This window comes from Oncorhynchus kisutch, unplaced genomic scaffold (genome assembly GCF_002021735.2).
Source record: "Oncorhynchus kisutch isolate 150728-3 unplaced genomic scaffold, Okis_V2 scaffold902, whole genome shotgun sequence".
NCBI lineage: Eukaryota > Metazoa > Chordata > Actinopteri > Salmoniformes > Salmonidae > Oncorhynchus > Oncorhynchus kisutch.
The window spans coordinates 76,651-92,120 of NW_022262847.1; the positions used below are offsets into that span (position 1 = coordinate 76,651).

Here is a 15,470-nt window from a genome sequence, read left to right on the forward strand (position 1 = left end):
TAACATTCTACATTGTGACATTTTATTGACATCATGAAACAACTTCATGTATGTATTTTCTAAATTTTACCAGCATCTCTCTTATCACATTGATCACAGCTATGAGTTCTCTCCTGTGTGTGTTCTCTGGTGTGATATCAGGATGTTTGGATAAAGCTCTTCCCACATTGATTACAGCTATGAGGTTTCTCTCTTGTGTGTCCGCTGGTGAATAGTCAGATGGCTAGATGAAGTAAAACTTTTCACACATTGATCACAGCTATAAGGTTTCTCTCCTGTGTGAGATCTCCGGTGTATAGTCAGACTGCTAGATGTAACAAATTTCTTCTCACACTGATCACAGCTATAAGGTTTCTCTCCTGTGTGTGTTCTCTGATGTACCTTCAGGCAGCTTGAGTGAGTAAACCTTTTCCCACATTGATCACAGCTAAAAAGTTTCTCTCCAGTGTGAATTCTCTGGTGTAATTGTAATGTATATAATTTTGAAAAACTCTTCCCACAGTCAGAGCAGCTATAAAGTTTTTCTCCAGTGTGAATTCTCTGGTGTGATTGTAATGTATATAATTTTGAGAAACTCTTCCCACAGTCAGCGCAGCTATAAGGTTTCTCCCCTGTGTGTGTTCTCTGGTGTGTTTTCAGGCTGCTTGGAACATTAAAACTCTTTCCACATTGATCACAGCTATAAGGTTTCTCTCCTGTATGGATTCTCTGATGTCTTTTAAGGTCTGCTGAAGAGGTAAACCTCTTCCCACAGTCAGAGCAGCAGTGAGATGTCTCTCCAGTGTGAATTCTCTGGTGTACTTTTAGTGAATCTGATCTTGAGTAACTCTTCCCACAGTCAGAGCAGTGGTGAAGTTTCTTCCCTGTGGGTTTCCGCTGGTGTTTCTTGAGGTGTTCTGATGTGAAGAGACTCTTCTCTGCCTCATCAGCATCATGATGTTGTTGAGGCTCCCCAGAGGATCCACGATAGTCACGTCTCTCTCCTGTGTGAACAACAAAGTCAGACAGATGATTCAAGGGCCACTGCTTATTTTAGCTGAAAGGTGATGCCCCCTTGTTGTAGTACAACAATTTACATCTGTAATGAAAATAATATGACAGTCGGTTTCAACAACAGTAATACTGTCTTATTTTTCCTCTCACTTCAGAAGTAACATTTATGATTCTAGGCAAAAAAATATTATTATTATTATTGCAGAAACTCAAAGCAGTGTAGCAGACCACTTCATCAATATTGGCCCCTTTCTGTGTTTGCTAAACTTTCAGCACGAGGGCGATGCGCAAGCAATTTGGTTGCAGAAACACCTCCCTGAGAATGCAGAAACCTTTAGTTATGGATGTAGTATATCTGCGTATAGCAAAGTAATTGGCGAGATTGTAGTTTTTTCACAATGTATTCTGAATATTACCACAGACTTTTAGAGCAAGATCGGGTGTGCTACTCAAGGAAACTCACTTTAACTTCTTGGTGACATGGGGGGGCAGTATTGAGTTGCTTGGAAGAATAAGGTGCCCAGAGTAAACTGCTTGCTACTCAGACATAAAAGCTAGAATATGCATATAATTTGTATATTTGGATAGAAAACACTCTGAAGTAACTAAAACCGTTTGAAAGATGTCTGTGAGTATAACAGACCTCATATGGCAGGCGAAAACCTAAGAAAAATTCAACCAGGAAGTGGGAAATCTGAGGCCTGTAGGTTTTCCAACTCAGCCCCTATTGAAGATACAGTGGGATATTGGTCAACTTGCACGTCCTAAGGCTTCCACTAGATGTCAACAGTCTTTAGAACCTTCTTTGAGGCTTCTACTGTGAAGGGAGGCTGAATGAGAGGGGAAGGAGTCAGGTGTCTGGCAGAGTACCTTGGGCTCATGACACGCGGTCATGTGAGAGTTACCTCGCGTTCCATTGCTTTTCTACAGACAAAATAATTCTCCGGTTGGAACATTATTGAAGATGGATGTTAAAAACATCCTAAAGATTGATTCTATACATCGTTTGACATGTTTCTACGGACTGTAATGGAACTTCTTGTCCGACCTTTCGGGTGGACTTGCACGCGCGTTTGGATTTGTTTACCAAACGCCCTAACAAAAGGGGGTATTTGGACATAAAGTTCATAATTTATCAAACAAATCAAACATTTATTGTGGAACTGGGATTCCTGGGAGTGCATTCTGATGAAGACCATCAAAGGTAAGTGAATATTTATAATGCTATTTCTGACTAATGTTGACTGCACAACATGGCAGATATCGGCTTGGCTGTTTTGGTCTCTGAGCGCCATACTCAGATCATTGCATGGTATGCTTTTTCCGTAAAGTTTTTAAAAAATCTGACACAGTGGTTCCATTAAGGAGAAGTTTAACTAAAGTTCCAAGTATAACAGTTGTATCTTTTATCAATGTTTATTATGAGTATTTCTGCAAAATCACCGGATGTTTTGGAATCAAAACATTACTGCACTGTACGCGCCACTGTAAACTGAGATTTTTGGATATAAGCACATTATCGAACAAAACATACATGTATCGTGTAACATTTTTGTGACTCCTATCTTTGGCTAGAAAAATATTTTTTTGACTTGGCAATGAGTATTTCTGCAAATTGATGTGGCTCTGCAAAATCGTCGCATGTTTTGGAAATACTGAACATAACACGCCAATGTAAAATACGATTTTTGGATATACATATGCACAAAACATACACGTATCGTGTAACATGAAGTCCTATGAGTGTCATCTGATGAAGATCATCAAAGGTTAGTGATTCATTTTATCTATATTTCTGCTTTGGCTGTGTTTTTCTGTGACTTGGTGGTGACCTAACATAATCGTTTGTGGTGCTTTCGCTGTAAAGCCTTTTTGAAATCACACACTGTGGCTGGATTAACGAGAATTTTATCTTTAAAATGGTGTAACATACTTGTGTGCTTGAGGACCTTTAATTATGAGATTCTTGTTGTTTTGAATTTGGCGCCCTGCACTTTCACTGGCCATTGGCAGAGTGGGACGCTACCGTCCCGAATATCCCAGAGAGGTTAACCATTTCCAGCTACTGTTAAGGTCTGTGTCGCTATTCACTAATTCACCACCGTGGGGGAAAACTCAGGGAAGTTCTCATAGGTTGACAGAAAAAACAGCCTCCATTTACAGGTTGCTTATGAGTACAGTTCACACTACTTTTGGATTATAATTGTAAAGCTTGTTTGAATCACCTGCTTAATATAACGTTTGTGCCATCGTCTCAAATAAACCGCTTTAGACTTTAAAAAATACTAACTACAACCAGTAAAATGCTCTGTGGCTTTTCCATCAGCCTGACAGTGAGCATTTAGCATTCAAGCTAACAAGTGCTGCATCTAAAACAGGTATTTTGCTAGCAATTATCTTATAGACTGTTCAAGCAATAATCAAAACAACAATTGTAAGCCCATGAGAACCCCAAATAGTGTTTTTGGTTAGAAGTACAAACCTGGTAAATCTAGGCTGTTGAATGGTCCCAGATGGTGAACAGTTTATTTAGAAGTAATAACCTGGTAAATCTAGACTGTTGAAGGGTCCCAGATGGTGAACAGTTTATTTAGTAATAACCTGGTAAATCTAGACTGTTGAATGGTCCCAGATGGTGAACAGTTTATTTAGTAATAACCTGGTAAATCTAGACTGTTGAATGGTCCCAGATGGTGAACAGTTTATTTAGTAATAACCTGGTAAATCTAGACTGTTGAATGGTCCCAGATGGTGAACAGTTTATTTAGTAATAACATGGTAAATCTAGACTGTTGAATGGTCCCAGATGGTGCTCCTGTAAATGCATAAGAGCATCTGCTAAATAACAAAAAAAGAATAAAACCAAAATACATTGATATGAATAACTGGTTAAATATATACTGTATGCCCACCAGAGCTGTTGCCAGAGAATCTAATGTTAATTTCTCTACCATAAGCCGCTTCCAACGTCGTTTTAGCGAATTTGGTAGAATTTCCAACAGGCTTCACAACCACAGACCCAGGACCTCCACATTGGTTTGAGACCAGCCACCCAGACAACTGATGAAACTGAACTTTTTCTGTCTGTAATAAATACATTTTGTAGGGGGAAAATGTATTCTGATTGGCTGCACGCCTTCCCAGTCAAGTGAAATCCCTAGATTAGGGCCTAATGAATTTATTTCAATTGACTGATTTGTTTATATGAACTGTAGCTCAGTAAAATTGGTGAAATTCTTGCAAGTTACTATGTTACGTCTAGTCTGTGAGACCAGGCTGTAAACCGAGGTAGTTGATTATTTTTTACTATGTTACGTCTAGTCTGTGAGACCAGGCTGTAAACCGAGGTAGTTGATTATTTTTTACAATGTTACGTCTAGTCTGTGAGACCAGGCTGTAAACCGAGGTAGTTGATTATTTTTTACTATGTTACGTCTAGTCTGTGAGACCAGGCTGTAAACCGAGGTAGTTGTGATCAATATGATGAACCAGTGTGAATGTAATAATGACAATGGACTTAGGAGTAATTTAGCGAACTGGTAGCGTTTTCATTTGACTTAGAAAGAATAGGACCACATCAATGTCAATTGATTGTAGCAATATACCTGAGAACACAGCGTTTAAGTCAGTCAGTACAGAGACATTCACTTGACGTCCGGGCAATCCATTCTTCATTCCATCAATAAATGCAAAAGGACAGCTGAAAGATGCCCTTTTCCATAAACTTGATTTATTGTTTGGAGAGACGGGGTTCCATCCTCCCAGGTAGACGGGCTGGTGTAGGATAATTTAGGGTTAAAGTAGTGGCCTGGTGTAGGATCATTTAGGGTTAAAGTAGTGGGCTGGTGTAGGATCATTTAGGGTTAAAGTAGTGGGATGGTGTAGGATCCTTTAGGGTTAAAGTAGTGGGATGGTGTAGGATCCTTTAGGGTTAAAGTAGTGGGATGGTGTAGGATCCTTTAGGGTTAAAGTAGTGGAATGGTGTAGGATCCTTTAGGGTTAATGTAGTGGAATGGTGTAGGATCCTTTAGGGTTAAAGTAGTGGGAAGGTGTAAGATCCTTTAGGGTTAAAGTAGTGGGAAGGTGTAGGATCCTTTAGGGTTAAAGTAGTGGGATGGTGTAGGATCCTTTAGGGTTAAAGTAGTGGGATGGTGTAGGATCCTTTAGGGTTAAAGTAGTGGGATGGTGTAGGATACTTTAGGGTTAAAGTAGTGGGATGGTGTTGGATCCTTTAGGGTTAAAGTAGTGGGATGGTGTAGGATCCTTTAGGGTTAAAGTAGTGGGATGGTGTAGGATCCTTTAGGGTTAAAGTAGTGGGATGGTGTAGGATCCTTTAGGGTTAAAGTAGTGGGATGGTGTAGGATCCTATAGGGTTAAAGTAGTGGGATGGTGTAGGATCCTATAGGGTTAAAGTAGTGGGATGGGATGGTGTAGGATCCTTTAGGGTTAAAGTAGTGGGATGGTGTAGGATCCTTTAGGGTTAAAGTAGTGGGATGGTGTAGGATCCTTTAGGGTTAAAGTAGTAGGATGGTGTAGGATCCTTTAGGGTTAAAGTAGTGGGATGGTGTAGGATCCTATAGGGTTAAAGTAGTGGGATGGTGTAGGATCCTTTAGGGTTAAAGTAGTGGGATGGTGTTGGATCCTTTAGGGTTAAAGTAGTGGGATGGTGTAGGATCCTTTAGGGTTAAAGTAGTGGGATGGTATAGGATCCTTTAGGGTTAAAGTAGTGGGATGGTGTAGGATCCTTTAGGGTTAAAGTAGTGGGATGGTGTAGGATCCTTTAGGGTTAAAGTAGTGGGATGGTGTAGGATCCTTTAGGGTTAAAGTAGTGGATTGGTGTAGGATCCTATAGGGTTAAAGTAGTGGGATGGGATGGTGTTGGATCCTATAGGGTTAAAGTAGTGGGATGGGATGGTGTTGGATCCTTTAGGGTTAAAGTAGTGGGATGGTGTAGGATCCTTTAGGGTTAAAGTAGTGGGATGGTGTAGGATCCTTTAGGGTTAAAGTAGTGGGATGGTGTAGGATCCTTTAGGGTTAAAGTAGTGGGATGGTGTAGGATCCTATAGGGTTAAAGTAGTGGGATGGTGTAGGATCCTTTAGGGTTAAAGTAGTGGTATGGGTTGGTGTAGGATCCTATAGGGCCAAAGTAGTGGTATGGGTTGGTGTAGGATCCTATAGGGCCAAAGTAGTGGTATGGGTTGGTGTAGGATCCTATAGGGCCAAAGTAGTGGTATGGGTTGGCTCCCAAGTGGTGCAGCGGTCTAAGACACTGCATCTCAGTGCTAGAGGTGTCCCTACAGACCCTGGGTCGATTCCAGGCTGTATCACAACCAGCCGTGATCGAGAGTACCATAGGGCGGCGCACAATTGGCCCAACATCGTCCGGCCGTCATTGTAAATAATAACTTGTTCTTAACTGACTTGTTAAATAAATCATACATAAATATAAAGGTTAATTTATTGGGAGGGTGTAGGGTTAGATGGGTGGTGGGGATGGTGTAGGGTTAGATGGGTGGTGGTGTAGGGTTAGATGGGGTGGTGGGGAGGGTGTAGGGTTAGATGGGGTGGTGGGGAGGGTGTAGGGTTAGATGGGTGGTGGGGATGGTGTAGGGTTAGATGGGGTGGTGGGGAGGGTGGAGGGGTTAGGATGGGGTGGTGGGGATGGTGTAGGGTTAGATGGGGTGGTGGGGAGGGTGTAGGGTTAGATGGGTGGTGGGGGAGGGTGTAAGGGTTAGATGGGGTGGTGGGGGATGGTGTAGGGTTAGATGGGGTGGTGGGGAGGGTGTAGGGTTAGATGGGGGTGGTGGGGAGGGTGTAGGGTTAGATGGGGTGGTGGGGAGGGTGTAGGGTTAGATGGGGGTGGGTGGGGGAGGGTGTAGGGTTAGATGGGTGGGTGGGGGGATGGGTGTATGGTGAGATGGGGTGGTGGGGAGGGTGTAGGGGGGGTTAGATTGGGTTGGTGGGGGGGGTGAGAGGTGTGAGGGTAGAGGGGTGGTGGGATGGTGTAGGGTAGATTGGGTGGTGGGGAGGGTGTAGGGTAGATGGGTGGTGGGGAGGGGGGTAGGGTTAGATGGGTGTTGGGGATGGTTGTAGGGTTAGATGGGGTGGTGGGGAGGGTGGGTAGGGTTACGATGGGGTGGTGGGGAGGGTGTAGGGTTAGATGGTGGTGGTGGGGAGGGTGAGGTTAGATGGGGTGGTGGGGAGGGTGTAGGGTTAGATGGGGTGGGGGGGAGGGTGTAGGGTTAGATGGTGGTGGTGGGAGGGTGTAGGGTTAGGAGGGTGGTGGGGAGGCTGTGTAGGGTGAGATGGGGGGTGATGGGGAGGTGGTGTATGGTTTAGATGGGTGGTGGGGGATGGTGTAGGGTTAGATGGGGTGGTGGGGAGGGTGGAGGGTTTAGATGTGGTGGTGGGGAGGTGTGTAGGGTAGATGGGGTGGTGGGGATGGTGTAGGGTGAAGATCGGGGATGGTGGGGATGGTGTAGGGTTAGATGGGGGTGGTGGGGATGGTGTAGGGTTAGATGGGGGTGGGGAGGGAGGAGGGTTGTAGGGTAGATGGGGTGGTGGGGAGGGTGTAGGGTTAGATGGGGTGGTGGGGAGGGTGTAGGGTAGATGTGTGGTGGGGAGGGTGTAGGGTTAGATGGGGGTGATGGGGATGGTGTATGGTTAGATGGGTGGTGGGGATGGTGTAGGGTTAGATGGGGTGGTGGGGGAGGGTGGAGGGTTAGATGGGTGGTGGGGAGGGTGTAGGGTTAGATGGGGTGGTGGGGATGGTGTGGTTAGGGGGGGTAGAATGGGTGGTGGGGAGGGTGTAGGGTTAGATGGGGGGTGGGGAGGGGTGTAGGGTTAGATTGGGGTGGTGGGGATGGTGTAAGGGTTAGATGGGGTGGTTGGTGGGAGGGTGTAGGGGTTAGATGGGGTGGTGGGGGAATGGTAGTAGGGTTAGATGGGGTGGTGGGGAGGGTGTAGGGTTAGATGGGGTGGTGGGGGGATGGTGTAGGGTGAGATGGGGTGGGGGGAGGGTGTAGGGTTAGATGGGGTGGTGGGGAGGGGTGTAGGGTTAGATGGGTGGTGGGGATGGTGTAGGGTTAGATGGGGTGGTGGGGGGATGGTGTAGGGTTAGATGGGGTGGTGGGGAGGGTGTAGGGTTAGATGGGTGGTGGGGGATGGTGTAGGGTTAGATGGGTGGTGGGATGGTGTAGGGGTAGATGGGGTGGTGGGGAGGGTGTAGGGTTAGATGGGGTGGGGGGGATGGTTAGGGGTTAGATGGGTGATGGGGATGGTGGTAGGGTTAGATGGGGTGGTGGGGATGGTGTAGGGTTAGATGGGTGGTGGGGGAGGGTGTAGGGTTAGATGGGGTGTGGGGGATGGTGTAGGGTTAGATGGGGGGTGGGGGAGGGTGTAGGGTTTAGATGGGGTGGTGGGGGATGGTGTAGGGTTAGATTGGGTGGTGGGGAGGGTGTAGGGTTAGATGGGTGGTGGGGGATGGTGTAGGTTAGATGGGTGGTGGGGATGGTGTAGGGTTGATGGGGTGGTGGGGAATGGTGTAGGGTTAGATGGGTGATGGTGTAAGGGTTTAGATGGGTGATGGTGTAGGGTTAGATGGGTGGGTGGGGGAGGGTTAGATGGGTGATGGTGTAGGGTTTAGATGGGTGATGGTGTAGGGTTAGATTGGGTGATGGTGTAGGGTTAGATGGGTGATGTGTAGGGTTGATGGGTGGTGGGGGATGGGGGATGGTGTAGGGTTTAGATGGGTGGTGGGGGATGGTGTAGGGTTAGATGGGTGATGGGGAGGGTGTAGGGTTAGATGGGTGGTGGGGGATGGTGTAGGGTTAGATGGGGTGGTGGGGGATGGTTAGTAGGTTAGATGGGTGATGGGATTGTGTAGGGTTAGATGGGTGATGGGGAGGGTGTAGGGTTAGATGGGTGGTGGGGATGGTGTTAGGGTTAGATGGGTGATGGTGTAGGGTTAGATGGGTGATGGTGTAGGGTTAGATGGGTGATGGTGTAGGGTTAGATGGGTGGTGGGGGATGTTGTAGGGTTAGAGGGTGGTGGGGATGGTGTAGGGTTAGAGGGTGGTGGGGGATGGTTGTAGGGTTAGATGGGTGATGGGGAGGGTGTAGGGTTTAGATGGGTGGTGGGGGATGGTGTAGGGTAGATGGGTGGTGGGGGATGGTGTAGGGTTAGATGGGTGGTGGGGGATGGTGTAGGTTAGATGGGTGGTGGGGATGTGTAGGGTTAGACTGGGTGTGGGGAGGGTGTAGGGTTAGATGGGTGTGGGGATGGTGTAGGGTTAGATGGGTGGTGGGGATGGTGTAGTGTTAGATGGGTGGTGGTGTAGGCGTTAGATGGGTGGTGGGGATGGTGTATGTGTAGGTTAGATGGGTGGTGGGGATGGTGTAGGGTTAGATGGGTGGTGGGGGTGGTGTAGGGTTATGGCGTTAGATGGGTGGTGGGGATGGTGTAGGTTAGATGGGTGATGGGATGGTGTAGCGGTGTTAGATGGGTGCATGGTGGATGGTGTAGGGTTCGATGGGTGCTGGGGATGGTGTAGGGTTAGATGGGTGGTGGGGATGGTGTAGGGTTAGATGGGTGGTGGGGGATGGTGTAGGGTAGATGGGTGGTGGGGGATGGTGTAGGGTTAGATGGGTGGTGGGGGATGGTGTAGGGTTAGATGGGTGGCTGGGGGAATGGTGTCGTTAGATGGTGATGATGGGGGACTGGTGTAGGTTTAGATGGGTGATGGGGGATGGTGTAGGGTTAGATGGGGTGATGGGGGATGGTGTAGGGTTAGATGGGTGGTGGGGGATGGTGTAGGGTTAGATGGGTGGTGGGGATGGTGTAGGGTTAGATGGGTGATGGTGTAGGGTTAGATGGGTGATGGTGTAGGGTTTAGATGGGTGGTGGGGGATGGTGTAGGGTTAGATGGGTGGTGGGGATGGTGTAGGGTTAGATGGGTGATGGTGTAGGTTAGATGGGTGGTGGGGATGGTGTAGGGTTAGATGGGTGGTGGGGGATGGTGTAGGGTTAGATGGGTGGTGGGGATGGTATAGGGTTAGATGGGTGGTGGGGATGGTGTAGGGTTAGATGGGTGATGGGGGATGGTGTAGGGTTAGATGGGTTTTGGGGGATGGTGTAGGGTTAGATGGGTTTTGGGGGATGGTGTAGGGTTAGATGGGTGGTGGGGGGATGGTGTAGGGTTAGATGGGTGGTGGGGGATGGTGGTAGGGTTAGATGGGTGGTGGGGAGGGTGTAGGGTTAGATGGGTGTGGGGGATGGTGTAGGGTTAGATGGGTGGTGGGGATGGTGTAGGGTTAGATGGGTGGTGGGGGATGGTGTAGGGTTAGATGGGTGATGGGGGATGGTGTAGGGTTAAATGGGTGATGGGGGATGGTGTAGGGTTAAATGGGTGGTGGGGAGGGTTAGATGGGTGGTGGGGGATGGTGTAGGGTTAGATGGGTGGTGGGGAGGGTGTAGGGTTAGATGGGTGGTGGGGGATGGTGTAGGGTTAGATGGGTGATGGGGGATGGTGTAGGGTAGTAGGTTAGATGGTGATGGGATGGTGTAGGGTTAGATGGGTGATGGGGATGGTGTAGGTTAGATGGGTGGTGGGGGATGGTGTAGGGTTAGATGGGTGGTGGGGATGGTGTAGGGTTAGATGGGTGGTGGGGATGGTGTAGGGTTAGATGGGTGGTGGGGGATGGTGTAGGGTTAGATGGGTGGTGGGGGATGGTGTAGGGTTAGATGGGTGGTGGGGGATGGTGTAGGGTTAGATGGGTGATGGGGATGGTGTAGGGTTAGATGGGTGGTGGGGATGGTGTAGGGTTAGATGGGTGGTGGGGATGGTGTAGGGGTTAGATGGTGGTGGGGATGGTGTAGGGTAGATGGGTTGTGGGGGATGGTGTAGGTTAGATGGGGTGATGGGGATGGTGGTAGGGTTAGATGGGTGGTGGGGTGGTGTAGGGTTAGATGGGTGATGGGGATGGTGTAGGGTTAGATGGGTGGTGGGGTGGTGTAGGGTTAGATGGGTGGTGGGGATGGTGTAGGGTTAGATGGGTGATGGGGATGGTGTAGGGTTAGATGGGTGGTGGGGGATGGTGTAGGGTTAGATGGGTGGTGGTGTAGGGTTAGATGGGTGGTGGGGATGGTGTAGGGTTAGATGGGTGATGGGATGGTGTAGGGGTTAGATGGTGGTGGATGGTGTAAGGGTTGATGGGTGGTGGTGGATGGTGTAGGGTTAGATGGTGATGGGGATGGTGTAGGGTTAGATGGTGGTGGGGGATGGTGTAGGGTTAGATGGGTGGTGGGGATGGTGTAGGGTTAGATGGGTGGTGGGGGAGGGTGTAGGTTAGATGGGTGGTGGGGGATGGGTGTAGGGTTAGATGGGTGGTGGGGGATGGTGTAGGGTTAGATGGGTGATGGGGGATGGTGTAGGGTTAGATGGGTGGTGGGGGATGGTGTAGGTGTTAGATGGGTGGTGGGGGATGGTGTAGGGTTAGATGGGTGGTGGGGATGGTGTAGGGTTAGATGGGTGGTGGGGGGATGGTGTAGGGTTAGATGGTGGTGTGGGGGATGGTGTAGGGTTAGATGGGTGGTGGGGGATGGTGTAGGGTTAGATGGGTGGTGGGATGGTGTAGGGTTCAAGTTGGTGATGGTGTAGGGGGTTAGATGGGTGATGGGATGGTGTAGGGTTAGATGGGTGGTGGGGAGGGTGTAGGGTTAGATGGGTAGGTTAGATTGGGGGATGGTGTAGGTTAGATGGGTGGTGGGGATGGTGTAGGGTTAGATGGGTGGTGGGGGATGGTGTAGGGTTAGATGGGTGGTGGGGGATGGTGTAGGTTTAGATGGGTGGTGGGGATGGTTGTAGGGTTAGATGGGTGGTGGGGGATGGTGTAGGTTTAGATGGGGTGGTGGGGATGGTGTAGGGTTAGATGGGTGGTGGGGGATGGTGTAGGTTTAGATGGGTGGTGGGGATGGTGTAGGGTTAGATGGGTGGTGGGGATGGTGTAGGGTTAGATGGGTGGTGGGGATGGTGTAGGGTTAGATGGGTGATGGGGGATGGTGTAGGTTTAGATGGGTGATGGGGATGGTGTAGGTTTAGATGGGTGATGGGGATGGTGTAGGTTAGATGGGTGATGGGGATGGTTGTAGGGTTAGATGGGTGATGGGGGATGGTGTAGGGTTAGATGGGTGGTGGGGATGGTGTAGGGTTAGATGGGTGATGGGGGATGGTGTAGGGTTAGATGGGTGGTGGGGGATGGTGTAGGTTTAGATGGGTGGTGGGGATGGTGTAGGTTTAGATGGGTGGTGGGGGATGGTGTAGGGTTAGATGAGTGGTGGGGGATGGTGTAGGGTTAGATGGGTGGTGGGGATGGTGTAGGGTTAGATGGGTGATGGGGGATGGTGTAGGGTTAGATGGGTGATGGTGTAGGGTTAGATGGGTGGTGGGGGATGGTGTAGGTTTAGATGGGTGGTGGGGGATGGTGTAGGGTTAGATGGGTGGTGGGGATGGTGTAGGGTTAGATGGGTGATGGGGGATGGTGTAGGTTTAGATGGGTGGTGGGGGATGGTGTAGGGTTAGATGGGTGATGGGGATGGTGTAGGGTTAGATGGGTGATGGGGATGGTGTAGGGTTAGATGGGTGGTGGGGGATGGTGTAGGGTTAGATGGGTGGTGGGGATGGTTGTAGGGTTAGATGGGTGATGGGGATGGTGTAGGGTTAGATGGGTGATGGGGATGGTGTAGGGTTAGATGGGTGGTGGGGGATGGTGTAGGGTTAGATGGGTGGTGGGGGATGGTGTAGGGTTAGATGGGTGGTGGGGGATGGTGTATGGTTAGATGGGTGATGGTGTAGGGTTAGATGGGTGGTGGGGGATGGTGTAGGGTTAGATGGGTGGTGGGGGGATGGTGTAGGTTTAGATGGGTGGTGGGGGATGGTGTAGGGTTAGATGGGTGGTGGGGATGGTGTAGGGTTAGATGGGTGGTGGGGATGGTGTAGGGTTAGATGGGTGGTGGGGATGGTGTAGGGTTAGATGGGTTTTGGGGGATGGTGTAGGGTTAGATGGGTGGTGGGGGATGGGTGTAGGGTTAGATGGGTGATGGTGTAGGGTTAGATGGGTTTTGGGGATGGTGTAGGGTTAGATGGGTGATGGGGATGGTGTAGGGTTAGATGGTTGATGGGGATGGTGTAGGTTAGATGGGTTTTGGGGGATGGTGTAGGGTTAGATGGGTTTTGATGGGTTTGGGATGGTGTAGGGTTAGATGGGTTTTGGGATGGTGTAGGGTTAGATGGGTGGTGGGGATGGTGTAGGGTTAGATGGGTGGTGGGGATGGTGTAGGGTTAGATGGGTGGTGGGGATGGTGTAGGGTTAGATGGGTGATGGGGGATGGTGTAGGGTTAGATGGGTGATGGGGATGGTGTAGGGTTAGATGGGTGGTGGGGATGGTGTAGGGTTAGATGGGTGATGGGGAGGGTGTAGGGTTAGATGGGTGGTGGGGTGGTGTAGGGTAGATGGGTGATGGGGATGGTGTAGGGTTAGATGGGTGGTGGGGATGGTGTAGGGTTAGATGGGTGATGGTGTAGGGTTAGATGGGGTGGTGGGGGATGGTGTAGGGTTTAGATGGTTGATGGGGATGGTGTAGGGTTAGATGGGTTTTGGGGATGGTGTAGGGTTAGATGGGTTTTGGGATGGTGTAGGGTTAGATGGGTGGTGGGGATGGTGTAGGGTTAGATGGGTGGTGGGGATGGTGTAGGGTTAGATGGGTGGTGGGGATGGTGTAGGGTTAGATGGGTGATGGGGAGGGTGTAGGTTAGATGGGTGATGGGGATGGTGTAGGGTTAGATGGGTGATGGGGATGGTGTAGGGTAGATGGGTGGGTGGGGATGGTGTAGGGTTAGATGGGTGATGGGGATGGTGTAGGGTTAGATGGGTGGTGGGGATGGTGTAGGGTTAGATGGGTGATGGGGATGGTGTAGGGTTAGATGGGTGATGGGGATGGTGTAGGGTTAGATGGGGTGGTGGGGGATGGTGTAGGGTTAGATGGGTGATGGGGATGGTGTAGGGTTAGATGGGTTTTGGGGATGGTGTAGGGTTAGATGGGTGATGGGGATGGTGTAGGGTTAGATGGGTTTTGGGGGATGGTGTAGGGTTAGATGGGTTTTGGGGGATGGTGTAGGGTTAGATGGCGGTGCAATTTAACATTTTCTCCCTTCCCCCCTTTTTCAGTTGTCAAATTGTGCAAATTGTCCCTTCCCCCGAAAGGCAGCAATACAACGTCGATGTGACGTTACACAACTCCCTCCTTTCAAAGAGCGCGTCCTCCTTGCGGCTCTACGTCTTACAGGAACGCGCTCACTGGCCAAGCACACGCACTGTCGTGGATGCGAGGTCCGATCACTTCTGACACCAAAGACCAAGACTTGGCCCTGATTGTAACAACAACAAAAATGGCCGATTTGATAGTGGGAGTGTGACTCCTTTACCGTGTGACTTTGCCCTTTAGTTCAACAATTGCACTGTGCTTGTTTTAAGACAGTAAATTACTTACTGGGGTTAATCAGATCCTCGTCCTCTTCTTCTTCTTCTTCCAATATACCAGTCATCTCTCCCTCCTCTCCAAAATCTGAATCATCCTCTTTCTCGTCCTCTTCTTCTTTCACTGCAACATCCTCATCCTCTACTTTTGTTACTGTGACATCCTCCTCTTCCTCTTCTTCTTTCACGACAACGTTCAGCCACAGACCCTCTTTCTCCGTCCAGCAGACCTCTTCTTTAGCTGGAGGAGAGTAGCTCAGTGAACTCATGGTCGGAGATGTTAGCTAACAGTTAGCTATCTAGGCTAGTGAACTTAACCAGACAGCTACCTTCGGTGATGAATAACAACAATGTAAATATGAAATTAAATGGGATAACTAGCTAGACGACAAAAGTGAGTTTAAAACACAGTGGATAATATACATGAACGAGTCTAAAGAGCTTCAATGTTTCAGCTAGCAAGCTACCGAGGTGGCTGACCATTATCATTTAACTATAAAAGAACATGGCTGACTAGTTGGCTTATCACTAGTTACTACAGCCACAAAGTCAACATTGGCTATCGTAAAAACAAAAAATGAAAACAAACATTACATTTTTTGTTGTCTTCATTTAAGGTTAGGCATTATGTTAGGTTTAAAAATCTGGTTTTAATAAGAGAAGTTGTAGAATTGAGAATTGGGCGAGGTTTAGCCATAATTATTACTTTGTGACTGGGGTAACTAGTGACCACCGACTGGCTGTTGTTGTTTAAAGAAGAGTCCAGTTCACCACCACGTCACATTCTGGCAGTCTGGCCTGAAAGACTCACAGCGCCCTCTGCTGACTGGAGGGGGAAACGCAGTTGAGGGAATGTTTTTTTAATTTTCTGACTACAAGTTAAAACAATTTCAACGATTGGTTTTATTTAATTTTAATTTCTCTCTCCTTCTCTCTTTGACCTT

General features: G+C 48.8%; 1 protein-coding gene across 2 annotated transcripts; it reads right to left on the reverse strand.

Moving 5' to 3' along the window:
- Positions 1-15,060, reverse strand: LOC116363031 (gastrula zinc finger protein XlCGF17.1-like). Of its 2 annotated transcripts, none has more exons than XM_031816937.1 (2): positions 14,540-15,060; positions 1-983 (listed from the first exon to the last, which is right to left on the reverse strand). In XM_031816937.1, exons 1-2 carry the CDS (start codon positions 14,793-14,795, stop codon positions 178-180), a joined length of 1,062 nt encoding a protein of 353 aa, XP_031672797.1. In that variant the 5' UTR covers positions 14,796-15,060; the 3' UTR covers positions 1-177. The 2 variants fall into 2 exon arrangements, with proteins under 2 accessions (XP_031672797.1, XP_031672798.1); XM_031816938.1 differs by lacking the exon at positions 1-983 and adding an exon at positions 14,108-14,417 and having other exon boundaries at positions 14,540-15,046.
- Between the last annotated feature and the right edge of the window lie 410 nt (positions 15,061-15,470).

Excerpts from the sequence above, each read along its gene's own strand:
- LOC116363031 (XM_031816937.1), bottom strand. The coding sequence starts at position 14,795 with ATGAGTTCACTGAGCTACTCTCCTCCAGCTAAAGAAGAGGTCTGCTGG. Across the intron at positions 984-14,539 it reads CGAGGATCTGATTAACCCCA|GAGAGAGACGTGACTATCGT; the intron begins GTAAGTAATTTA and ends TTGTTCACACAG.